General features: G+C 36.5%; 2 protein-coding genes across 2 annotated transcripts; one reads left to right on the plus strand and one right to left on the minus strand.

Annotated features, from left to right (window-relative positions):
- Window positions 1-1,968: 1,968 nt before the first annotated feature.
- On the minus strand, window positions 1,969-23,814 carry RB195_013194 (uncharacterized protein; the record flags this gene model as incomplete). Its single annotated transcript, XM_064202894.1, has 4 exons — window positions 1,969-2,040; window positions 2,099-2,163; window positions 21,373-21,484; window positions 23,743-23,814. The coding sequence occupies 4 exons, from the start codon at window positions 23,812-23,814 to the stop codon at window positions 1,969-1,971; spliced, it is 321 nt and encodes a 106-aa protein (XP_064058775.1).
- On the plus strand, window positions 10,648-10,947 carry RB195_013195 (uncharacterized protein; the record flags this gene model as incomplete). Its single annotated transcript, XM_064202895.1, has 1 exon — window positions 10,648-10,947. The coding sequence occupies one exon, from the start codon at window positions 10,648-10,650 to the stop codon at window positions 10,945-10,947; it is 300 nt and encodes a 99-aa protein (XP_064058776.1).
- Window positions 23,815-27,858: the final 4,044 nt, after the last annotated feature.

Here is a 27,858-nt window from a genome sequence, read left to right on the forward strand (position 1 = left end):
GTAGTGTGGCTAAACGCTTGCTCGATCGACGGATAATTGTCGTTGACGAACTCTTGCCGCCGTCACCACCACCACCGCCGCTGCCATCATCGCTCCACCGACCACCACCACCACCTACCAACGGAACTCGTGATTTTACGGCCTATTGCACGAATTATCCGGTGAAGGGGAAAAAATCGGAAACACGTCGCAGTATATCGCGGTTCACTAAGCACACATATATCAGGAAGCAAAGCATTGAGCTTTCTGTTATAAATACGGGTCGGGAAAAAGTGTCTCTGGGGGTCGAATTTCTTTTTTTTTCTCTTCAGAGCGGCATAAATATCTCGTTCCATACAAGAAAATTTGTACAAATCCTTGATAACCATTAGATATGCGCTTTCAGGCGGTTTTTCCTTTCTTTAATAGTTCTTCTAAGCCTAATAAGAGTCAAATTAAGTCAAACGTATCAAATTCCATGATGAATTCATTTATTCAAAACAAAAAATTCCCGCATTACAACGTTTTTGGCCTGCAGGACTGTTTTAACAAATTTACGTACTTTTGCTTTCTCTTAATCAATTATTTTCTCAAGCGATTATTTAAATGCAGCATATCACAAAATTGACGACGTTAGGATCTTTCCATGAAAAAAATAGGGGCAAATAGCTCAATGCAGAGGTGCATGAGGCAAGCGCGCCCAATTTTTCCTAACTTTCCTGGAAAACCGCGTTAGAAACCGCATTGTTGAACCGAATCCTCCTACGAGGCACCTAACAACGTCTCACGTATGCATGTGCAGCTAAACACAACACTGCACGCGTTTATTTTCATCCACTAGCGGGTAATCAACGGCTGTTCACGTTTGTTTCTTCCGCTTGCCAGACATTATGGTCAGAATGCCATTTTCGCACACGTGAGCACGTCATCAGGTGTGTTGTAGGAAAATTCGATCGACAGATTTGATTTTTGTATGCAACAAGCAAAACGAAAACCCAAAAAGTGCGATGGATACTGTTTAACATAAAAGGAATTCATTGTCGCAAAATTCTGTATAGGATCATCCTAGAAATGATCATTTGTTCAATTTCTCACGTGTTTTCCAGATTAAGATAAACAAAAGTTTTTTTGAACTTAAAATACAATAAAATATAAAATCTCCTTTGTTTTCTACAATTCTTTTTTCATCTTTCATGGTAGATTTTCAATGCTCTCTATCTTCAATATCTCTCGTATTTTCCAGATTAAGAGAAAATAAATTTTCCAGATTAAAATAAAGCTCTCTATCAAAATTCAATTAACTTTACCAGTTCACGTATCTATAGATGTTCTTCCAATAAAAAACCGCATCTCTAAAAGGTAGCGCGTATCATGAAATCGACATAGTCGGGAAAAGCCGTGGGAAAATATAGAGTTCGGGGTGTAGATTACGGGTGTGATCGTGTCGCTGTTTAGTTTCTTCTAATCTTCTTAGCAGAAGAAAAAAACGGCGTGGGAAACGTCGTTTGTTCCCACGAAGTATGTATCACCGTTGTGCACTCGCTGCATCGAACGAATGAGCGAGCGGTCGAAGATCACTGAGGTCTCCTTAGCAGCGTATTCGGAAAAATTCAGCATCGGATCCACACTCCTACTACTAATCTACACTCAAAACCCTATATTTTCCCACCTGGTTTCTCAACTACGTGAGTTTCGTGACCTGCCGCCTCTGAGGGATCCCCTATTATTTAAAACTTTTCAAATCCTAGGGAATTTTCCAGAAGGTTTTTAAGTAGACTACATATTTTGAGGGAATTTGGGAGATAATCATCAGAAAAAGAAAGAGAAACGCGAACTACGAAACCAGATCCAACAATCCCAGATTACTAACCCACTAATACGCCTTTAATAACATTTCTTGTTTTCCAAGTAGAGAAAAAATCAGCAGGGTAGGGGTAGAACCTGCTTAAACTCTCTGTAATTACGCGAAAATCCGGCCAATGTCAACTTTCACTTAGGGAAATTTGCGGACAGCGTAGAGGCAAAAAGCACATCAGCAGGAAGAACCGAGGAACGAATTTTCTACATAAAAACCTACAACTTGGATATAAGGTTGTTTTTGAGACGATTTTAGTCTTACTTCGTGGAAATCGTCGACATTTTTCACCATATCGCCAATCGGCACCACAGTTGACATATCTCGACCTGAAAACACTGTTTTTAATGTGGAAAAGTTTGAGAAAAAAGAGAAATTGTATGCGAAAATTCTCTAAAATGAGAGTGACGAGAAATTCTGCTTAAAAAATAACAGCGAATCAGTTCACAGTGATAGTTAGTGAATAAAAAATTTGCCAAAGTCTATATTGGAATAGTACCTGATATTTGAGTGTATTTATTTGTTCGTTCTATTGTTTTATTTGTATTTATTTTAGTTTTATTTTACCTTATTAGTTGTTTATTCTATTTTATTATAAATTATAATTTATTCTTGTGTTTTTTTAGCATTTTAATAGCTGTAGTTACTAGAAATACTAGTAATAAACTATTTCGACACAAGTTTAAAGGACAAATTTCTTTTTTCTAGTAACGTTCAAGTGAAATTTTTCGAAAACTTTGATTTTAATAATAATTTGCTAATAAATATACTAATTAACTGATCAATAATTTTCGACTAAATCTGATAAAAATGATAATAAGACAAAAAATAAATGGCGAACATTAAATTGAAATTCATATACTCTAGTAATAATAATTTGCTAATAATTGGGCTAATTAATTGATAAATATCAACTAAATACGATAAAAAAAGTTTAACAAAATAAAAGTAAATAAATGAACAGTAAATTAAAATCCATATACATCTTGCGGTTGTTCCGCTGGAGCAAGCTAACCGATGAGCTCCACGTGGTTCCCCGCGTTCTCCTTTGGAAGCGGCTTAACTAAACTCCTCAACAGTATGGTGATCCAGAAAAACAAAATTAATAACGTCCAAGTACTCTTATTTTATTTTTATTGCCTATTTCTATTTATTTTATTTTTATTTTTTAGTTACACGAAGTTAGAGTTGCTTTGCGACTTCCCCGTGAGCACAGGATGCTTCATCAAAATTGTGGACTCAGTCTTATTTTATGATATTTCTCTCGGTGCCGCTAGTTTTTCACGACTCTACCATAAAAATTCGAAAAAATAGTTTGGTTTTCTAGTAAAATACGTAAAAAAAAAGAAATACATGAAGTATTACTACACTGTACTAATACCATTACTGTATTATTACTATTTTATACAAAAATGTAATGAATTTCTGGTTAAAGAACCGCACCACGTCACCTCCTACTATGCGAATTTTCTGGATTAATCCGCTAAATCTTCTCATCGATAGTTAGAGTGCATTTAAAGGGGAAAAACTTCGAGGATTTTTTTACAAATTGAAAAAAGTGAGAACACATAGGTTGTATATAAATTATTTCTATTTCATAAACTAGACGCAAGAACTTTTGTTGAGGTCTGAACAACTACAGCGTAACTCAATGAGTCAAAACAAATTCCATTCACATTACTAGAGGATTTCTTTCGTTTTCTCTCATTATATTTCTTTCATTGCTGTGGTAGTAACAAACGATGCTGAAGGGAAAAAAAACCAAACATAAATCATATGTACTCTGCTAAATACAATAAAGTAACCAGTTGGTAATTTTCTTTCTCAACGATAATGCGATGAAAAGTAAACGAGAAAGTACTCGAACGCAAATTACACGTTTCCTACAACGAAACGAGATCATTTCAAGGTCTATTCTTCCCAAGTTTTATGGAAGTAAAGAAAACAACCGAATGTTTGCAGGAAATCGTGAATGAGAAAGGTTGAGTAGCATTGAGAAAATTCGGGAAATCTCGGGAAATTTTCTTTCATTTCATTTCTGATACTCTGCACAGAAATTTCCCACGTTCAAAGAATTTTCAGTAGAAGTAGGAAAGCTGAATCCAAGAAATAAAGTGATATTCTAACTCTTCTTAAGCTACATAGTTAGAGGTAGCAGAGGTAGGCGTGGTCTTTGGTCATAGATCCCTCAAATTGAGAATCAAATTGAGCTGGGAAAGCTGTGCCGAACGGGTTTTGCTGTTCTCAGCAGTCGTTCGATTTCACTTAAAGGGAGGATAACACAAAATTGGGGTTTTTTGTGATCTCCTTAAGGATATATAGGGTTTTAGGAAATATAGTACACGAATATAAGCACGATCGCACTCAAATCATCCCAATTATCCAGGGAAATTGCGTGAGAAATGACTTTGCCGCCTTGCGGGACTCTCTACGAGGCACCTAATGACGTCGTCATGTCTGCAAGACGCGCCGCGTCCGCCAGCGTGCAGAAGAAACAGCGTCCGCAGCTCACGGCAGCCGCTCCAAACCTACCCTAATCTAAAAAATTTTCTTATTCTATGTTGGGAGGATGGATAATAACATAAGGATGAAAGTGCGAGCGCTGTAATGATGAAAATAAATCCTTCAGGATTTTGAGGAGGGTATTTTCATGGATTTCTGCAATATTTCATGGTATCTTGATGGTGTCAACATACCATGGATCCAAATTAAGAAAAAAATAGGGTGAGATTCTATTCCTAAAATACAAAAATATAGGCTTTTGTCGAGTTTTTTGTCAACAGATTCACTTTAAAAAATAGATGAGGAAGGGGTTTTGTGGGATTGGGATTTAGTCTCCCCCCCTACCCTCGGTCACCGCACAAGTTCAGAAGAAAAACAACGCTCTTCTATCGTACTCGAAAATAAATAGAATAATTGTAATGTATAAATACAACCCAAAATTAATTAATTGATAGAATCTAATTCTTGAATACAATATAAATAAAACAAAATAAATATAATGTATAGAAAAAACAAATGAATTTAATATAAAACATAGTTTATGTATAAATATGATATAAAATATACATATAATTAAAATAAATAGATTATGATATAAATAAAATAAACAAAAGTAAATCAATTCAGAACTTGTTCGAGAATTTCCATGAAGTACACTAATTATCTACTGTTCCACAACGATTATCGATGAATTTCCTATATTATCGATCAGGGAGTGAAGTGGTAGGGGATTTGTGTTGCTGTGAAACGCTAAAAAACAACGAAAGGTCCAGTTTTTCTTTTTCTTTCCTTTCCGTCGGCGAACAATAACACCTGAACAAGATACCACTTAATTAAAAAGAATTGTCCAGCAACGCAGCGAAAGATGTATGATCGAATAGAAATTTGTCACCGTGTCGTGTCATTGATGAATAGGAATGAGAACAGGAAAAATGAATGGAGGAATAGGAAATGTCGAAATTTTCCATTTAAAAAGTTATGGGATATTTTTTTTTGATAATACAACTTATACTTTGAAATGACTTTCCGTTAAAAAATACAATTTCCGTGATGGAAACTGTAGGAAAAAATTTTCCGTGATGGAAACTGTAAGGGAACGTTTGTGAAGATTCCAATTGTCAAACTTTTCTAAATTCATTTCTGCACAATTTTTTCGAACTTTTATTATTTTTCATTTGTTAACTATATCTGCATATGTATAATTTAATATACTTACTTACCAACAACTAAAATTACCTTATTGTTTATTATTCATCCACATAATTAACTACATTATTATACTGTATTTTATCAATTTATCTATTTTCTCACGATGGATTTTCGCAGGTTGAAGATAGGTCAACTTTAGTTAGTTAGTTTTTTTCAACTTTAGTTAATCACCTAAAGAAAATACTTAATTCGAAGAAAAAAATCAATCAAATAATAAATTGCTCCTTATTTTCAAATAAGAACAAATGTTACTAGTACTTGCCCACAACCTGTCTCAGCATTCTTTCTTCCATGATTTTTTTTTGCGTTCGAAAAAGTAACAATCATAAAATATAAGCAGGATCATCTCTGAGCCTATGGCTGAATGCAATATATCGATCATAGGGAGATTATCGCTGGATTTCCAAGAAAATTTACTTAACCGTGGATTTGAGAAGTACAAAAAAGAGTTTTTGGTGCAATTTGACGGCTGCATGTTACCATAAATTGTTATGCTCAGTGAACAACTCATGAAGTGCAGCACTAAATTTAAAAATTTTCGAAATCGTTGCCAGAATTCACCCTTTTTTTTCGAATTTCCGTTCAAACCAGCACCGAGAAACACGGATTTGTCTTTTTTTTGAAAAAATCCTCGACATGCTAATCAGCAAAAAATGTACAGAAAGTAAGAAGAAAGAAAAACACGGGGAACATAAAACAATCTAGTACGCTTAGGTTTAGATGGTTTTTGAATAGGAGAACCAGTTTCGAATAGACCTTGATATTTTCCGGAATAGATTCATGAAATGGATGAACCAGGATGGTGTGAAAATAAGGGATCTACGAGAAATGGTGGGAAAATATTGGAGTTAGACGAAATATGGGGATTAAATGCTGTAAAAAAGGATAAAAAGGATTATTTGGACAAAAATACCGTGCGGAAAAGAGGTGAGAAGGGATAATTGGACTCCCTCACATGTGGTTGAGTGAAATTTAAAATGTCACATGTGAGAAAAAAACAAGAAGTTGAAGAAAAAAAGAGTGCTGGAAATGGAGGATATCAATCAAGTTTTCTTCTCTCGGTTCTTAAGAAAAAAAAACCTCAGGGAGAAACCTCTAAACCTCCTTTTCCGAGAAGAACAGACTAAACATCCCGTCATATGAGGCGTGAACACGAACAACGACACGACACGACGACGACGACGACGGAGGTCGTTCAGCTGTGCGGTGAGGTTACGGCACACCGAGAAATTTGTTTGCTTATGTTGATTTTCAAGGTGAACTTCGTTCGATTCGATGTTGTTCGAATGAAAGCGATGCGCCTCCATTTGGAGAGTGTATATTGTCGAGAAAAAAGTGATTTCGTTTTGTGACTCTCGAAACTCTGAGAAGAAAAAAAAACTACTGCTGAGGAAAATTATTGTGGAAGAGTTTTGACGCACTGGAAAAGTGCGCGAAGGAGTGAAATCTGGGAAAAAGTGATTCATAAAAAATTATTTATATATCGAGTTATATCGATTTATATTTATATATCGAGTTTTGTGTAAGAAGAAAAAAAGAAACTGAGAAAAAGTTTTGTAGAAATGCTTCGACGCATCCGAATACCACGGCATGGAGTAAAATCTGGGGAAAAAGAGGTTTTAATGGTATTTTTTTGTGATTGTTTAAAAACTCTCAAGTTTTGTAAAAAGAAAAAAAAACTAAACTGAGGAAAATTATTGTAAAACAATCTTGATGGACTAGAAAACCACGGCAAGGAGTAAAATCTGGGAAGAAAAGTGGTTATAATGGTATTTTTTTTGTTGGTTGATTATAAAATCTCGAGTTTTGTGAAAAGAAAAAGGAGAAAATGAGGAAAATTACTGTAAAACAGTGCTGACCGATCAGAAAACCACGACAAGGAGTAAAATCTGGGAAAAATATGCCTTATATAAGCTCTCGAGGTCTGTACTTGTTAATAAAATCAAAAATTGACCACGTGGGAATACTGAGGGCGGACCATGTGACCGTTGACCACATTAGAACTCGATTTAGATCATAAGAACTTATTTTATATAGTACATACACTAGAATTATCAATAATTAATTACAACTTAATTACAAACAGCACTCGTTTCCATCTAATCCACAATGTGGGCGGAGCTTTCTCTGATATTACTACCAAGAAAATATTAACTAAATTTAATATACCGAGTAGAATAATAATAATAACAAGTGTGGGAACTGGAACTTTTTGTACGAACGCTTACAAAAGCAATAAAAATGTGTTTAATGTTTCGAGAATTATGGAGTTTACAGTGAGAATAAAAAAACAAAAGCGAATAAAAAGATGGATGAGATAATTAGGTAGCATTTTCGAGGAATTTCTCATCTTACAATAGCTAGAAACTGGAATTCGTAGAGCGGTGAACTTTGATGCTTTAACCGATTAACCACAATCTGCGCCATTCCAAAAGAATTTCTAACGTTTGCTCCATCCACTTTTGATTTCGAAATGAATTTTTCAGTGTATGCCGAGGAACAAAAAAAAACAGGTAAACAATCAAAAATTAAAAAAAAACGCACACACAGAAATCCCAAAAAATCGATTTCAATGAGAAATTAAGTTGATCAAGTTGTTAAAATAATAAATCTGTGATTTTCTTTTTGTTATCGTTATCAAGAAGAATTGAACAAGAAATACTCACTACTAAAAAGTTTTAATTAAAATTGATTTTAATTGTACGAGAATAAGACATGTGAAACATGGAATTCGTTGAGAACGGCAGAAACGGGAAATATCCACGAATTTTTTCCGCTAGGAGACGTTTTGAAATTACGATACGACTCTACTGCAGTAATAACGCAGTAGTTAAGCCATGGAATTGCGTCCAGGAGCATTTTATGTAACCACTCTATAAAACAGCAGAAAAAAAGACATAAAGAAAAAGAGAGAAGAGGAAAAAAAGAGAGAATTCGCGTGTTTGTGTGTTCTCATGTGTATTTAAGTGTTTCGTATACGGTGAGACCTACCTACAGTATGATTGTGGTTTTAAAATCTAATTTGATGCATTTCCAAATGCATCTACATGGTCTATTTTAACCTTAAATTGATATAGAAATTTATCTCACTGATTAAAAATTTTCTAACAGCGTAGTCTCACACTTTCATGTTCTATTATCATTCGTATTTTTCCTTATGAAAAAAAATTAGAGGAAGAGAACGTTTTTTTTTTTGCTTGAGATCAAATTTTTGTTACGAAGGATACATAATTTCCAATGTTTCTCGTTCAATCTTCCTATAAAGTCTGTATGTTGACCCTTCTGCGTACCTAGAAGTTTTAAAAAGGATAAAAAAGGATAAAGTCACTGGCGTATAAATCCACTAAGGATGCGCCAACGCGTTTTACTGGAATTCGTAATCGGTGAGGTTTTGGAATTCGTAATCGATGAGGTTTCTAAAACCTCTAGAAACGCTTTTTTTTACATAATTCTCATACCAAAATACCATAAAGGAGCAAAGACAACAGAAACAGAAACAAACAGCAAATCAGAGACGCCGTGATAGGCAGAGATCAACGAAATTCAGTGCATGTCGACTTATTCCGGAATTCCTTATTTTGAAACACGTTTTACTATTATTGATTTTGCATTCTAATTCGTATTTGAAATGTACAACGTAATCAAAGTGAGCAATTTTTGTGCAGTTCTCGTGTGAGTTATTGGGTATGTATGAAATTCTTACGCTTATCCTCAACAATGCCAAAGGATTCGCTGACGGGAAGGTAACCCTACCCATCTGGAGGAAATATTTCAGTACCTTGGTGAACCAACACCCGTTATCAGTCCCTGAACTCAAGCACGTTCAACTACTGATGTATACGGCAGTCAGCGCGGAATTACCGACCGGCTTCATCTGGTCTGCTTTCAGGTTGTAAAGAATGAAAGGTCTGGCGGAGACGATGGAATTAGCGCAAAAATGCTGGAATCTCTTCCTCCTTCTGGGTTTCTTGACATGACGAAATCATATCTTGAATGTAGACTGACAAAAGGATACCCGACTCGTGGAGGCACACTGTCATAATTCTTCTCCACAAGAAGCTATCTGTCACGGAACTCAGGAATCACCGTGGAATATCACGCCTTGCGTGTAATTTACGAGGTTAAAATGCAATGTTAGGATCATTTTGGATCGGCTTTTCACACATTGGCGAAGAAACCACCCACAATGAACAATCCGGTCGATTTTGTTCACCCTCTTGACAATGAGCACTCGAGGACGTGATCAAAATGTGGCAGCGGTTGTTGAAGCCCATGCACTCGACTTGCACTTCGATATCACTTTCGACTCTCCTCATAGAGCTTATTTTTTCAACGCGCCTCGGACAGATGGTATTCCAAGAAATTTGTTTTCCCCAGTCGAGGACATTAACCGAAGAACAGCAGTTGCGGTACAAACACTTGTCGGATGTACTTTACCTTCAAAGTGGAAATTGAGTAGGGCGAGGGACTTCTGCGGGAGTGATATCATGCGAAGGAATAGTTGAACAGTGCTCCGTTGCTGTGGTTTTTGAACTATTTGCACGTACCTTAGTCGAACACGTCGACGATGCGATAATATTTGGCTCTAGCAGCTTGAATTTGAAACATGTTGTTAACCTTGAATTAAAATTAGCTGCAGTCTGCGCACTGCTACTCTCCTCTGACGAATGCAAGCAGTTGTCGAGATCCTCAGTGGGAATCAGGGAATCGAGAGAGATACTTAGCAAAGATGCGCCAATTTGGCATTCAACTCCTTGACCGAGTGCCTGTACTGGACTCCCACCGTCTACGAAATAAAACTGCGAGTCTACCTATCCGCAATTCGCCCTATCATGATGTACGGGTCGAAAACTTGGGCAGCGCTGTCGATGGTGATGGGAAAGCTTGACTGCATGGAGAGAAAGCTGTTTAAATGAATGTTACGCTGCTTTTGGCCGATGGTTTGCCATAACGAAGAACTTTACACGGAAGTGGATATGGCGTAGCTACAGATTACAATAGAAAACACCTTGCCCGGCCATCTGAAGTAGGCACGGTAAAGCGTCTTCGCTTCTTTGGTCACGGGAAGTCCGTCTGATCGTCTTGTTCAAGTTGTCCTGAGTATGTTTCCAGATCCTTACTGGAAAAGGCCCCCTGGTCGTGAAAAAAAGTTCTGGAAGAAGGCGGTGAAGGAAGATCTGAGGAAACGGCGTGGACAAGCAGATCAATCTAGACGTAACGCTGTATTGTGGAATAGCGACGGATGGACAGATTCTGTGCGGGCTCTAGCTCTGGCTCTAGCGGAAGATCGAACAAGAAGGGCTCAAATATGTTCAAGGACGACCCATATTGGCCAAGATGCGGATAAGCTTAGGCCAAAACGCCTATCCGCCAAATCAAATAAGTCAAGAAAAAAGTTTTGAGATATTTCTGCAAAAAAATTGGTTGCATTGAATGAAAAATCGTTATTATTAGAACGCCCGTTTCTGCAGACGGAATGACGAATATCAATAGAAAAAAGTGCATGAAAATGACAACTCATGCGTAATATCAAAATATGATTCATATGATTCTTTTGTGGTTTTTCACGGCGAAATGGTTATGGTTACGATTATTTCTTCCTTGATAACTGCTTACACATTTGTTTTCCTTCTACCAACTTCTCAATATTTGTTTATTTATTTAATTATTTGAGGATATGGGATAGACGATAGATGAAATATATCGAAGTTGCGGCCATCGACAATCGAAAAGTGGCTGTTTAAAGCAAAAGAGGAATGAAGCATGTGGATGGCCTAGAATGGATAGTTTCTACGAACAACTAAGAACTCTTGGAAATAAAATTCGCAATGAAATTTAATGCCCACATTGACGATACTATCGTCAAGCAAACAACTCTCTAAAATGATACTCATAAAGTGAAACCGCTCTCTCTCTCTTTTAAATGATACGGGTAACTGTTTTTGAAAACAAAGCCATAATTGAAGCGGTTTATAAACTCATAACCATAAATAATTTAGACAACGGACCCAGTTTTATGCAATGGTAGGGGTGTGGTCCATGATCACAAGCACGATCACGGTAAATTCCCCATTTATCGAGAAGAGCGGCGTGGGAAGAGGTCTTGCTGCACCGGATTCCCCTACGAAGCACCTGATAACGGAACCTGTCCGCGAGGACAAGCAGACGTTATACGTTATCAGGTGCTCTGCCAGAAAAGGACAATCTATGGACTGCCGATGCTGTCTCTATTGCACGCTGGCCTACGCGACGCGTCCGCTTGCTCTTGAAGGAGTGACGCGTTGCTAGGTGCCTCGTAGGGGGAAATGGCGCGACATTGCCGTTCCCACGCGATTTTTCTGGATAATCAGGAGGAATTAAGTGTAATCGCGCTCATAGCATGAATTACACCTCTAGCCTTATATAATCGTGTAGAGAAGTCTAAACATTGTTAAATTTGTGCTACGCTGCTTTCAGTTACCGTGGTTAACGTTTTAGAAACTTAAATCGATTACTTATTTTAATCAGAACACTTCCTATTGATTCCAAATATTAGCAGATGACCTAAATTTGCGAGCATTGACTTCACTGATATAAAGGGTAAAGGATAAAGTGTCTGTCGTCAATCAATCCGCTCGGGACCCGCCACCCGCTTTCACTTCAATTCAGAAGCGTTCGAGGTTCACGAGCGTGTAACAGACCTATACAATGACTTGTAGGGGCTAGCTGATGTGTTAAAGTCAGTGTTTTTATCCTCCCAGACAAGTCTGGTACCAATTTATCGACCCCGGAAGAATGAAAGGCTTGGTGAGCACTAGGGCGGATTCGAACCTCCGATTGATCGTGCAGGAAGCGGAACCTCTAACCGCTACCCTACATCCGCCCTCCAATTCCTCAATTTTCCTTCTCTTTGATTTTTTAGATATCAAGGATTAAGGATAAATGATGATGTAGTACATAGATGTAACTCCTAGTAATTCTTGATGTCTTTGGAAATCCATACAATTTAGCAGAAACACTCGGAAAAATTGCAAATTTCGAGGGGATCATGAACGGGTTTCGAGTAAGTGCTCGTAACCACTACAATTACGATGGGGAGAGTTTTTTTTATAAACTAAAGAATTGATTTTATGCTAATAATATACTATTTTGTCATTTTTTGAACTTTCCTACTGCGAAGCCTATAGAGTACATACTGACATATATATTTATATTTGAAATTTATATATCTATTATTTATTTATATATTTGGACAATTAGACATTTATTTATACCAAAAAGATATATCAGAAAGAAGGTTCGATAATCTTAGGTAATAATTTTTTCAGTTCTGATGGTCCCGATGACATTTCTTAGCGAAAAAAAAACAGCTAATCATACGGGACTTGATAAAAAATTGTTTCCATACAAATTTTGGTGTAAATGAAAATTTTACTTATTTTTAACCGAAATATATTTTATTTGTTAATTTGTTATTTTTCTGAAAATGTTATGACAAAATGTATTTTTAAGCTAGAATCGAATACAAATCGCGGGTCTTAGCGACTTGAATAAATTTGCAATAATTTCAAAAAACATTAATTAAAGGTGATACAGTATCTACGTATGTAAACGTACAGAGGTACTACATCATCTCGAATCGTTGCAATACTGTAGTGTTTACTCATATATTTATTTATTCTGTGTATTAAACAAAAAACTCTCAAACTCACAATTTTTAAAAGATAATCGCGTTTGAAGTGCTTGCATAGGAATGTGATGAACTGCTCAAATTTCTAGAAAAATCCCTTTTCTCTTTGCTAGATTTTTTCTTACGTTAATGATATTTCTTTCTCGAGCAGCGCTGGCGTCCGAATTTTGGAAATTTTTGGTGAAAATAATTATTTGCGGCTTTCAAAAAAGCCCAAGTGTCAGTGAATTCAAAACGACCGCACATCTAAATACGTATGATTTTCCCGGAAAGCCAAAATCTGCTAGGTTAGGAGCTGAAGGAGTTAGGAAAGATCACTGCTATTGGGTTCTCATCTACATATATGTATATGAGAGAGAAAAGCAACCAAAAATAAGTGGAATTTTTCTCCACTTAGGGGCCCAGAAAACAATCCGCCCAGTCGTCAACAACAGGATCTCTATGGGTAATTTTCGACAAAACAACGAGACTCGTCGCCTCTAGGCTCAGGAGCAAAACTATTCACAATATTAGTGGATGTTAGCTTCGTCTTTTTTCGGCTACGTAGCTCTAGAGCTGTTAGATCGCCGTAAATAGACTTGAGAGACGAGCAAGCGCTGAATAAGAACAATTTCTCTGAATAATTGCGCCCCGCAAACTATAGGCGATAATTTTTAATCTTTTTAACGATTTTTTTCCAAAGAATTTTCTGGTAGACTGCTTGGTTTGCCATGGAAAACTGTGAGAAATGAAAGGCATTAAGAATGTAAAACATAGAATAAATATTAAAAAAACAGTGAAAAATGTAACACAATAAAAATGTAAAATTGGGAGCTTTCATTGATTTCATCAATCGTTAATGATCAGATGATTAGATCCGTATCTCATGGATAAAGGCGTTTATGTTATTTATTATTTATATTATTATTATTATTACTATTATTATTTATTAATATAAAACAGTGCAAATGGATTCTCTTTCTTCTGTAAAGTGCATTTTTTCTCGAAAAAAGCTAATATTTTACCTACTTATCTCGAATCGTTTTAAAGCTCAAAAGCTCAGGATAGAGTCAAAAGTGGAGGAGCTAAAGATATCTCAAGATAGTTCCAAATAGTCTTTATTGCTAAATATATATGTGAACTATATATACTATTGTGACAGTACTAATCTGTGCGGGAGTGCCAAACGTAAGCTCAGCTAACTTCTTTTTTCCATACGGATTCAATCGCTGTTCCGCTTTTTGTGAACATTTTCCATTTTATTCCATTAAAGATGCTGAAGAGAAAAGTGCTGAAGAATCCAAAAAATATGTTCTTTTTACCAGGAAGAATATAGCACGGGGAAGGAGCTAATCGTAACAACAGAAGAGGAGGTGTTGGTGATATCACAATGCATCCGATCCTGACACAGAACACTTTTTTTCATCCACTGGAGTATTTTTTCTATAGATTCTGATCAACTCGGAAATTTGCATTCAAATCTAACTTTTTCAAAAGAAACATAACTGATGAATTAATGAATCATTTCTAAGAAAACAAAATTTTTCACATTTCCTATGTATTTCTCGTGATGAAACGCTTTCGTGGTTTTCAGGAAAAATGTGTCCAGGAGTTGAAGAGTTGAGAAGTTCTTTTTTTTGGAGAAAAAGTTACTGCATTTGAATTACATTCGAATAAAGGGCGGTTTTTAGACGAAATCCTTTAAAAGCAAAGAAAATACTAAAAAATTTGTATCTATGATAATGTTGGGATCTCTCCTTGAAAAAACACCGTTAGAGCCCTAGGTCAAACATTTGGGCGCAATCACGCTTAGTTCTTCCCTAACTATCCAGAGGACAACCCTGCCGCACCGGATCCTCCTACGATGCACCTAATAACATGCAACGAGTATGCAGCACGCGTTTGTCACACGTTGTTAGGTGTCTCGTAGAAGGATTCGGTGCGATGGAGACGTTTCCCACGCAGTTTTCAGAATGAGTAAAGAGAATCGAGAATGATCACGTTCATGCTCGTAATCTACACTCTTAATCCTTGATTTCCGTGGAATCCCGAATAATCCCAACATCGTCAGGTTCGTGGTGCGCTACCTTTGAGTGGAAGTAATGAGAAAGAGTCTATGTAGAGCAGAGAAGGTAGGTCAAATGCACCAGATCATTAAGATCGATGAATCCTGTGGGCACGCTCAGTAGTGTCTTGGCCTTTGATCGATTGGAATCTTTTTCGTCTAACCTTAAACCGCTTTTCACTTGGTTTTAAAAATAATTTTCTTTTATTTCAGTACATAATGAGTCACAAATGCGCCCAGCCCTTGATCCTGATCTAATTCATCGCTCTATTTGCACTACGTCCAGAAGAGCCAGCTATAAATCAGCTTATTTCGGCTGGGACGGGAGGAGGAGGTGGGGGTGGACTCAATGCGATTCTTATTTCTAAACGCTCTCTCTTAGTTTTTTTTCTCTTAGTAACATTAGCTTATATGTCACAGGTCCTCTAAAACTAATGCTTAGGGTCCCAACCGACTTGGTTATTTACTTCCAGAAATAAGGGCGCCACTGAGTGCCTCCTAACATTTTACCCTTCATTCCTTATCTCTTGATTCCGGTAGAATTTAACCTTTTACCAATGATCCCATAGTTAATTTTGAGAAATTTTCACTTTTATTTTAAGTTTAAAGTGCTCAAAAATTTAAAAAAGTTTAAAACTTTTAAAAGTTAAAAAAAAATTAAAAATTTAAAAATCAAGAGAAAAAAAGTTTTTTTTTTTAATTTAAGCGTTTTAAAGGTTGTTTCTCTTACTTTCACTATCTATCCTGAAATAAATTTTCTGTCTTTCATACGACAAATTTTCTTAATAACCTTCTTAATAACCTTAATATCTTCTTAACAACTTTCTAACGACCTTATTAGCGATAGGATAAAGGATAAACTGTTTGGTGTTAATCAATCCGCCCGCCCAGAATGGGTCATCACTTTCCGAATTCGATTCAGAATCGTTCGATTCGTTTACCACGCTTATCGAGCCCTCATAATGATTTCCGGGAACTAAAAAAAAATTTATCAGTTCAAAGTTTTTTTTGTACTTTCAGAACAGGTTTGGTACCAATCTATCGGCTTCAGAGAGATTAAGGGTTTAGTTGGCTCTAGAACGGTTTCGATCTACGGACCCGCGTCGTCATAGTGGAACCTCTTACCGACTGCGCTTCACACGCAACAACGATACAAGGTTGGTGGTATTTCCATTCATTCACGATTAATATCACCAATTTTGATTAGTTAAAATATTGATTGCAAATGAGCTCTATTAAAAATAAACTAAAGATTACTTGGAAAGAGAACAAAACACTAAACTGACCTAAATATAAATTTAGTCTTTGGATTTTAGGTTTCTGCAGAAAAGATGGTGAATGGGAAATTTATTGCATCCAATAACAGTAAATTTAGAGAAATGAGCGGTTGTATTGTTATAACCTGCCTGGAAAGCCAGTTTTAAAACACAAAAAGGCGTTTGTCTCTAAGATAAATTTTGTAAGATGGTGGAAAAGAACCTTATGTGCTCCCAACAAGAAATCTTCATCGTATAACGGAAAGTGGCCGGGGTGAGTGTAGCGCAGCCGGCAAGAATTTCGGCTGCGACTGCACGATTGGCGGTTCGAAACCACCTTGAGCCAGCAAAGTCTTTCTTCCCTGCTAGGTCGATAAATTAGTGCCGGATTTGTCTGATCAGGATGATAAATTGTCCTAGGAAGTCACTGTAACGCTCCACTAAGGTTAAGGTTCATAAACTTTAAACGATTCTGAATTGAAGTCGATGTTTCATTCGCACACTTTTCTTGAGAAGTTAGTTCCTAAAGGCACCCGATTCACGAAATGGAAGGTGTTGGGATCTCTTCAGGAATAAGGAAGAATAAAGGTGTAATCCACTTCTACGACCTTGACGATGATGACGCTCAATTTCGCATAGTAGCTCAGAAATAAAGCGTGGGAAAAAGTCCTGGTTGCACCGGTCCTCCTTACGATGCAACTTATTACACGACATAACGCAACTCCTTCAACTTCCGCAGTCCACCTTGTACAATTCAAATAAGCTATTAAAAGGTGGTGGAACGGTGGCTACAGGCAGATCATGCTCTGCCTGTAGCCACCGTTCTACCACCTTGTAATAAGATGCATCGTTGGAGACATTGGTTCAAAGAATGATTTTCACATGCTTTTTTTTCCTGGTTTTATCACAAAGTGAGCATTATCACAGTCATATTCGTCAACTAAACTCCTACACCATCTATTCCTGATAAGGTCCCAACGTAGACATTTGTGTGATATATGCTGCAAATGTGATTCATGAAGTTTTTTTTCAGCAAAAATGGGACGAATAAGTATTTTTGAGAAAAACGTAGCCTCAACTGCCGACCCAAGAATGGAGTACATAGCTAGCACCTAGTGTCTCTACTCAACATGAGCAATTTGAAAATTTGAAAATGATGTTATGGAGGTGAGAAATTATTTTTATAGTATTTTTTAAGCTCTTTATGCTATCAAAATTAATTTCAGGAGCGATACCAGCTGATGGAACGGATGTTCGAGCGAAAAATCTGTTTTTTTTTTCCTAAAAGTATTCAATTTTGGAATCCAAACAAAGATTCTGCAGCATTAAAGTCGGAGCAATCAGGTCAGTTTTGCTTCATGAATTTTGGCGTTGCTACTTTTTCACCAACACAAAACTCAAAATTATTCCTGAACGTCATTTTTTGATCCTGAAATTTTTTTCCTTAAACTCAAACCAATGCTTTTTTCTTCGTCAATCGCTTTTTGTGGAGAAAGGTTTTCTTTGCAAAAAATAATTTATTATTTTACTTTTATCATAGTTATCTAACATGAGAACCTATTCTCTATTTCAAGAAAAGTTGAAGATATTAAGAAAAAGATTAAGAAGAAAGTAGAAGAGAAAATACGAACAAAAAAGGAAAAATAAAAGGAAGGACAAGAGAACAATTGTTCTTTTGAATTTTTTCCGTCTAAGTCTAATGTGCAGAAAGGATGGAACGTCTATTTTCCGGAGAATTATTGGACAGGGGAGTAAATAAAGGAATAAGTGGAAGTTCTTTTCCTTTTCCCTTCTCTTACTACTTTCCTGTTTAGTTGTTACTCTCAGATTATTAGGTTTATTGTCGCAAATCGCGACAATTACCCTATTAATAGGAAAGTAACAACTGCGCAGAAGCACAGAACCTCAGATTGTTTTTTTTTCGAAGAACACCCATCGAGGGAGCCATAAATAAGAGCAAGAAAAAATAAAGCTCACTAGGATTCATCCTAGACTTTATGATGCTAGGTGGCCGTTTTTCTACAGGTTTGTGCTGTGGATTGGTGGGTCCTTTTTTTGTTGTTGGATGTGAAAAATTCCCATAAGAACACACATTTTCCTAAATCCAAAATGCTATGGAAGAACGACGGTTGCCATGGTTTGGGTGAGCAATTTAACCCAATAATCCTACGAGCGAGCACTTCAGGGACCTTGTGTGGGACCTCAAACGGTAGGGGCTCACCAACTTTTGCTATCCTTGAACGGGTAACCACGGCTGGGGGAAAATAGAGGCTAATTTTGGGGAGGACTTTTTTTTTCTTCTTAAAATCCAGCAATCGAGTGTCCTGAGAGGATAACAATTGTAATTTGCGCTGGAAAAAATTCGCGCTTTCCGAAATATTTCCGGATATTTTACCCCCGGATATTTCCGGCAAACCTTATCGATTCTCTGTGCAACTTTTTCGCCTGACTCATTTGCTCCTATAATCTAACAAGCATAAACAGTAAACAGTAAACAGTAAACAAATAACAATAAAATGTAAGTGAATGGAGTGAAAACAATATTCTGACTAACTATTCTACAGTACTCTTTGTTTGGAATTAGTATATGGCATGGATTTGGAGCTGAAGTCATAAGCCGTCATAGAAATATTGTCATCGATTGATCGATTTTTTTTCCAGGAAGTAATAACGCGTATATAGATGGTGCTATTCAAAAAGTTCAACAAATTTAAAATAACAGAAATCGGTTCAGTCGGATATTTTGGAAAATTCGCTGGGATAATGTCTGATAACGTAGTGAACGTATGTGTGGACATAAATTTTGTTTCCTCTCCTCGAGAAACATCCGGAAATATTAAGGAGATTTGGGCGCACGAGAGCGTTCAAGAGAAAATTAGAAGTTGTTCCTAGCAAATTCAAAAAAAAACATTGGGATTTTCTTCCGCACTTATATACATAAACTAAATATGGATAAATATAATAATAATAATAATAATAATAATATAGATAACTATAGCAACAAGTATAAGTTATAGTAAATAAATTATGTATATTTATATTGATAATAAGCTGATTTGAGCGCTCTAGAGCGTTCAGGAGAAAATCAGAATCAACTTCCAGCTAATTCAAACAAAAAAATATAATCGGGATTTCATTCCATACTTATATATATACATATATGTATATTAAATAAATAAAGGGGCGGTTGTGGCGCAGTCGGTTAGAGGTCCGTTGTAGCCACACGCTCGAGGGTTCGAATCCGCCCTAGCGCTCACCAAGCCTTTCATCCCTGCGGGGTCGATAAATTGGCACCAGACTTGTCTGGGAGGATAAAAGCACTGACTTGATCATCGGCTGGCCCTCTGCAAGTCACTGTATAAGCCGTTCCAAAAACCTCAACGATTACGAATTCCAGTAAAACGCGTTGGCGCATCCTATGTGGATTGATACGCCAGTGACTTTATCCTTTTTTATTAAATAAATGTAAATAAATGTAATAATAAGTACAAATAATAGTAAATAATTTTATATATTTATTTTGTGCATGCTACTATTATGTCATTATAAACTACTATACTTTATATATAATCTATAGAGAAAATAAGTAAATAAGAAAATACATGTATACATATACATATATATATATATATAATTTGAAAAAAAAAATTTTTTCGGATTTGAGGGAATGGTTGCCGCGTTTTTTACTCATTCAGAAAAAAATGAAGAAGTGGTGGTGGACCCTTTTGTTATCACTGCATGTATGCTAACAAGATTCGTTCTGTTGCAGTGATTCAGGCCGCTTAAAGGAGATTTTGTATTTTTAAGCGGTTTAAAATTGGTAGAATAAAGAAAATACAGTGTACAAGAAGAAGAAGAAGAAGAATTTTTTCTATAGCAAATGGGAATCGCTTTATGGATATCTGTTGAACATTCCAAAAAAAGCAAGTGTTTAGCTTGAAATGTGGACCTTGAATGCTTTTAGTGCCCTGAAATCCTCCATAGATACGTCTGATTGACTTGTTCTTTAATTAATTAAACCTTAATGATGATTCCAAAATTGTTTAATCCAAGTTGTTTTTGTTTTGAAATGTTTTTTGTTAAAAATTTAGGAAAAAAACTCGTTAGAAAACCATTCTCAAGCAGAAAAAAAGCCCGAGATAAAAAATAAGCATCGGTAGGTACGTATAAGCATCGGTTCCACTGAAATGAGAGCAAAGTTATCTTACTCTAGGATTTTAAGGTAATTTTTAGTAAATTTAATCCTAATGCGACTTGTATCTATTCGTCATTTGGGAAGATTTGCATGCTCAGTACTTTCCCAGTACATAAATAGGAAATAAAGTCAAATTCAAATTAGATTTGAAAAATAAATAGAATAAATAAAAAGTAGGTATAAAATAATAAAGTTGTTTTAAAGTTGTTTTTGCTTGAAATCTTTTTTTTTTTTGTTTAAAATTTAAAGAAAACTCATTTCAAATCTATTGTCAAGCAAAAGAGAGGAGGGTGACAAATAAACATGTGTCTTTCCATAGGAAGCGGATTTATCCAGGTAATTTTAAAGTGATTTTTTTGGTAAATTTAATCACAAAAACTACACTCTATCGTGCAAGCGATAGGACTTCTGTGTATGCTTTGTTTACGCGTTTTCCATGCTCAATGCTTTTCTAGTACATAAATAAAAAAATAAAATCAAATTTAATTTAGATTTGAAAAATAAGTTAGACGAATAAAAAGTTAAAAATATTAAATAGTTAATTAATAAGATATAAAATAAAATAATAATAAAACAAAATAAACAGAGAAAACTAAACAAAAGTAGAAATTAATATAATTGTGGTATACATATATGCGTTTGGTGTATGTTTTAAGCACTTACATGACTCAGTCATCGGACTGGCGTATTTGCTTGACGCTGTTGCCCACATCTCTTCGCCACAGGGTATCGCGCCCCACAACGCAGCTCTGCCCACTACCTTCTCGATCCACAGCTACAAAGACCTCGCGCAGAATCCACCCATTCGTCGCCCGTTCCGTGGCCTGCGAGACTTTGCGTCTTGCATGAACTGCCTACGGGCTTTGAGTGACCCGAGTACCCACAGGTCCCTCAGTTCGACAACGGCCGGGGGTTCAGCGTGACGAAACGGAGAGTCGTTGTCAAAGATCCCCTGCTTCCTTGAGAAATTCGACCTTTTTGGGTTTTTTTGGGTTCGGCTATGGAACTTTCAAAAGAGAGTGCGACACTTACTAACTTTCAAGAGCGTGCAACACTTAATTTATAATATTTTAAACTTTAAAATAATTTTAAAAGTATTCTATAACGAGCTATTTACACGAGATGCCTTTTGATGGCTGCACACGTAAGATCCCTACCTCCACCGTGTGAGAAAAAACCGTGTGTTAGACAACTACACCTTTTTTTACAGTATCTGAGCAATTTTCGCCTTATAACTGTGCAAGTTAAATAGCTCGTACGTGCCCTGAACGTGCACCTAAATTCGTGATTTCGTTTAGTATAAGAAAGAACGAAGCAAGAAGGTAGCACATAGACTCGTATACGCTGCTCCATATTTTTTTAATACTTCAATAATAAGCTCTCTTAGTTTCGCGTTCTGTTGCAAGATTTAATTTTCTTCCACATTTTTTTACAGCACAATTTTATTTTCAGAGTTCTAAGCTAGTTTCTGGATTCGCTGACTTAATCTCTACATTCCCCGTACTTTACTAAGGAATCAAGAGAATATTGGGAAGATTTAGGTATTTCTTGTGTCATTGACACTAGCGTGATCTTTTCTGGGCACATAATCATTTAGCAAAAAAAAAACTTGTAAGAAGCCAGAAAAAAAAATCTGGAGGAATTTTTAAAATACTTATTATGTTACTAACACTGCAGAAATATATAATGGGAATGTGTAGAATAATTGAATAATATGAAAAAAAATTGGAATAATAAGAAATGAGGTGTGTTCAACGTCGATTCAAAATTCTCTGGAGTTTATGAACGCGGCTGTGGCGTTCTTGCAATGATTTACTGGTGCTCAAGTCAGTGTTTCCATACTTCTGGACGACTCCGGTACAAATTTATCATCCCCAGTGAAAGGAAAGACCTGAACAGGACTGGGAAGGTTTTAAAACCAAAGAACGAACTAACGAAACTAAAGAACTGCAGCGGCATCGATCGATCGTGCAGTCACAGCCGAACTTCTTACCGACTGCGCTACCTGCATCCTTATTTAGAGAGATATTATTGATGAAATATTAGAATTTTTAGCGATAGAAGAATGAAATTAAGGAGAATTACAGGGAAATCAGCCCGAGCAATATTTTGAAATGAATTTTACAACTTGGAAAGAATATGACATGATAAGTGATTGGGTCTCCACAGATGATTGAAGAATTTTTTGAGGATGCCGCTTGTTGACGGGAATAAAGACGTCAACCATCAACGAGAACTAATGAGAGAGAGGGAGCAAAAATAAAATATTGCCGAGTGCAAATGCGAAGTGTTTAACTGAATCGTTCCCGAAAGTGTTACAAAATGCAGAACAACAGGAACCATCGCTTGCCACCGGAACCGTAACAAAACAACATGCAACAATTAACATGAACATGAAAAGTACGATATGAAAAGGTGAGTGTGAAAATTTCCAAATGAAATTTTCCTTTGCAAACTGGTTTCTCTATTTGACATTGTTACTGGATATGTATTCCTGAAGTGGACCTGATCGAGTTTTAATCGATTTTAAATCCTTAGAACTTTCGGAAAACGCACATTTCGTTGACGTTGATTTATCGTCGACTATGAGTCAGGATCTTCCTAACAACACCAGAAAACGTTCGTTGAGGGAATTGTTCCCGGCTGAACGATCTGTGCGACAGAAGATATTAGGAATTCTGTTCGGAAAGTCTTGCACCGAGGAAAAACTCAGAGAATCCAGAATTTTCCAGAAACGAATTCTTTCCTTTCAGCCTTAAACTTGTTACTACTTCTTACTTCTTCTTCTTCTTCTTCTTACTACTTTCCTTTCCGTTCTGTACTTTTCTCTCTTCCGTGTAAACGAAAAAAGAAGTAAAAGCAAAGTCTCTTGAATGCACGAACCATGTAGAATATTCTCGAAAGTTTTTCATAGACTCAAAGGATAAGCGTGATCGCGGTTCTTTCGTCAGTTTACAAAGCATGCGAGGTGATCTGCAGCGTTCCGTCCGTTCCGCTTCATCTCGCTAGCTGGCAAAAAAGTTCGGTTCGTACCTGATAGTCCACCCTGGCGTATTCGCCGGCGGAACTTGCGTACGGTTTATTCCGCCCGCCATCATCCATCATCACCTGCATGGAAGTAAGTTCGACGACTACAACACCGCTACTAACTTCTGTCTTCCCAAAATCCGTCGCCGACGCCGATTAATTTGTCGCACACCGCTGGAATCCATGAGAAGAGCTATGGCGGTTCCTTGAAAAGAACTATGGCTGAACTGGATTCTATTAGTGACAATAATTTTCAACACGGTTTTTTTTTAGTTTTATTAGTGATTTTGGCTAATAAATGTTAGCCTTATGGAATTATTCGTTCCTATTTTGAAAATTTGCATTATTTATGGATACTCCTTTTAAAATCATGACTAATCCTAGAGCACGTAACGTTTAATCGCAAAAGTCTGAAATATGTATATAGTTAAGACGTGTACAGTTTCCCCAAGAAATAGTCTTTAATTTTTCTAATATTTCTACAGGATATTTTGATCATCGATGGAAAATTATAAGATATATAGTAATTATATATTTAATACAATTATTATTAATTTTAATATTTAATATATTTTTTTTAATATTTAATAATATAATAGTAATTGTGTTCTTAAGATAATGAAGATAAGATGATGAAGTTGCCGATTTTTTCCTAATGTTCTCACTCAAACGAATGTGTTTTGTTTTCTTTTTTTCTTTTGGTGCACCATATGTTTGTGTGAATAAATAAATAAACAAATAAATAAATAAATAATGGTAAATTATTAGCATTGAGAGCTATAAATTCATTGGATTCGACCAGATTCTTTTGGTTCTTTCTACTATTGCTGGAATCTGGAAAATTCCACTAAATTAATTTCATGTAACCGCTAGGGGAAAATTATGACCAAGTAATTAAAACGTTCTTAATCCAGCTGTTAAGTGACCAAAAACTAACCATTGCAATATAATGCATGAACATTGAAAAGTGAGTGACGGTGAGTGACGGTGCGGCACCGTCAGCCGCCATCGCTTGCTCGCAACTAGTCCTAAAATAGAAATTTAAAGACAATTTATGCATCGTTGGATTCCTCTCTCTGAGATCTATCCAAAACTGCCATATCGTTGAGAAAGTGGCCAAATGTCGCCAAATATGCGCCAAAAAGCAATAATTGGAACCTAACACAACTTGAGGTTATAGTTGAAAAGGTGTTCAGAGGCTCAAACTTTCACATTTGGTCAGAACATCATGGAATTCTTGGGGTAAAGCACACGAAATTGTTGGTTTGTGACTGCCGATGGCGCACACGCCAGCCCTGACTGAGGTGCGAAATAAGCTGGGCGGCGGACTCTGATAGGAAAAAATAATCTCGAATAGTTTTGGAAATGATATATTTCAACTCGGAATGCTATGGTGAACTGAATTTTCTGTGAATTAAGAAGCGTAGTATTGAAACGTTTGCATAAAATCTAAGACAAAGTTTCAGATTCCTCCCTATTAAGGAAAGTTATGAAAAGAAAGTGCTATAAGAAGGTGGGGAAACCTATTCAAAGTAAAACAAGTTTTAAAAACTCAAGTAAATTAAGTGTTTTAGGAGCTCTGCTTGAGGTCTTTCAATTTAAACGCTGCTCTTAAGATGCAAAGTAGAGAAGATACGAAAGGAAGAGGACGGAAGTAGGATTTTCAAACTTCGCGCTGTTCTAGTATACCAACACAATTCGTTTGTGCTCATACAATAAAAATCTCACAAAATCCAGACATATTTAGGCTCTTAGTAGCAACTTTTTGGCTACTTTGATAACTTCTGTCCTTGCTACAATGGTTCAAAGTAAGGACGAACCGCAATTTTACAAAACAAACAAAATCGCATGAGTTCAAAAAATAACAAACCAACACTTTCGTGAGCTTCACCCCAAGAATGTCATAATGTTCTGACAAAATGTAAAAGTTTGAGTCTCTGAAAACTCCTTTTAACTATAATCTTAGGCTATGTTAGGTTCCAATTTTTGCTTTTTGGCACATATTTGACGCCATTTTCCTCCTTTCTCAACGATATGCCAGTTTTGGATAGATCTCAGAGAGAGGAATCCAACGATGCATAAAATGTTTTCTTTTTTTTCGGCATTATCGTCTTTTTCGGAGTATGAAAAGGTTAGATCGAACGTGAATTCGAATCGAATCCACTCAAACGCCCTATCCACCCGTCAAGGAAAATCCTAAGTTCACTGTTGAGCCTTTTAGCTAAGAGTAGAAGAGAACTTCGTACCTTAGGATCAGCTCGCTATCCTGCCACTGCCAGATACCAGTTGTGAGGTAACTAGCGCAATCAAATATCACCTTTAAAGGCATCACCCCATGAATCTGAGGTGGTACGGATTTCAGGTGGAGTGTTCGTATAAGGGATCGTAGATTATGGAGAGAAGCATGATCCCGTCCATTTCTTCCTAATTACCGTAAAAAACGGCTCGGAAGATACGGCTTTGAGCGTCCCGGGGAGCTATTTTCTACAACGAGTTCGACTGGGGCGCGCCAGCCTAGTGCATGCGCCGTATCTTCCGGGCCGTTTTTTACGGCTATTAGGAAGAAATGGATGGAATCACCCACATCTCCATAATCCACGATCCCGTATACGAATAATCCACCTGAAATCCACACCACCTCAGATTCGTGGGCCGATGCCTTTGAATAGGTCGCGAGTTCCCGCATATTACGCGTAATTAATCACGGTCGATTTCCCTTCTTCAGGCTCTGAAGAAGGCGATATTGCCACGAATAAGGGATTGTAACAACCTCGTGTCTGGCTCAATTAAAGAAAACTATTATTGAAACATCAACATGCCGAGGTTTATTGAAAGTCGATTTGTAGACATAAAAATTGTCCAAAATTTCTATTTTAAGGCAAGTTGCGAACAAGCGACGGTACCGCACCGTCACTCACCGCCGATTTCTCAATGTTCATGCATAATATTGTAGTTTACGTACTATCGCCATGTCACCTATTTCTCCGTACTCTAAATTCTCTTTTGTCGAATTATCCTATTTTTCTTTCTTGTATGCTCTGGTTCTTACACATACCGCTACTAATTTCTGTCCTAAAATCCGTCGCAAACCTTTCGTAATTCCTGGGAGTTAGGAAAATTAAACTTTGAAAATACCATTCGAAAGCAAATGAACTACTGATTTCAAATATACTTCGAAAATTCAGGTTTGATAAATGTATGACTTAAAAACAAGCAGAGTTCCCCGACTTTCTTCGTTAATTACTTTCACACCTCCGCAATCCTACCATTGACATATCCAGCGGGCACAGTTCCGTGGAAAGGAAAGGTGTTCATAGGATTTGCGCTAATTTCCCAAAATTAAACGAAATGTTCATCGTTTATTCGTAATCAGGGGCGAGGGTTATTTAGAGCATTTTGGTATCTCCCTCATCGTATGTGGGTTCGATATTTCAATTCTTTCCGGGAATTGACGAAATGCTTCATTGAAGGTCAATAAAAAGGCACCACATTCCTAAGTGTGGAAAATCTCGGAGGATTGCGGAGGTGTGAGGGAGAATTAACGAAAGTTGGGGAAAATTTCCTCTGTTTTTAGGCCATACAATCGTCAAAAGTAAATTCTTGAACTATATACGAAGCTATCAGCAGTTCATTTGTTTTTAAATGTTATTTTTAAAATTTATTTTTCCCGCTCCTAAGAAATCCGACGGTTTTGCGACGGATTGATCTAATCACTGATCAATCTGTCGGCGACAGATTTTTTTACGGACCGAAGTTAGTAGCGGTGTTGTATGACGATCTGAAAACAGTGCTCGACAACCACTTCGCGTTGCAGCTTCCTGAATTCTCGGAGAATGGCATCAGTGATTTACAGGCTGGCTGTGTAAAAGTGATAGCTGTCGTGGTTCTACATATTGTTGGATCTTAATCGCTTTTGAATAAAGTTATAAGAAAATTCATTTAAATTTTAGTTTAAATCTACAAGTTTAATTTAGCTTAAATTTTAATTTGAATGTTTAAATTTTATTTCATTTAAAAAATTGGTGAAAGACTCAGCAAACCCTAATAAAAAACCTAATACTTAAAAATATGAGACATACAATAAAATCTTTCGAAATAATAGCTAGAAAATTAGCAGAGAGA

This window comes from Necator americanus, chromosome V, assembly GCF_031761385.1.
Source record: "Necator americanus strain Aroian chromosome V, whole genome shotgun sequence".
NCBI lineage: Eukaryota > Metazoa > Nematoda > Chromadorea > Rhabditida > Ancylostomatidae > Necator > Necator americanus.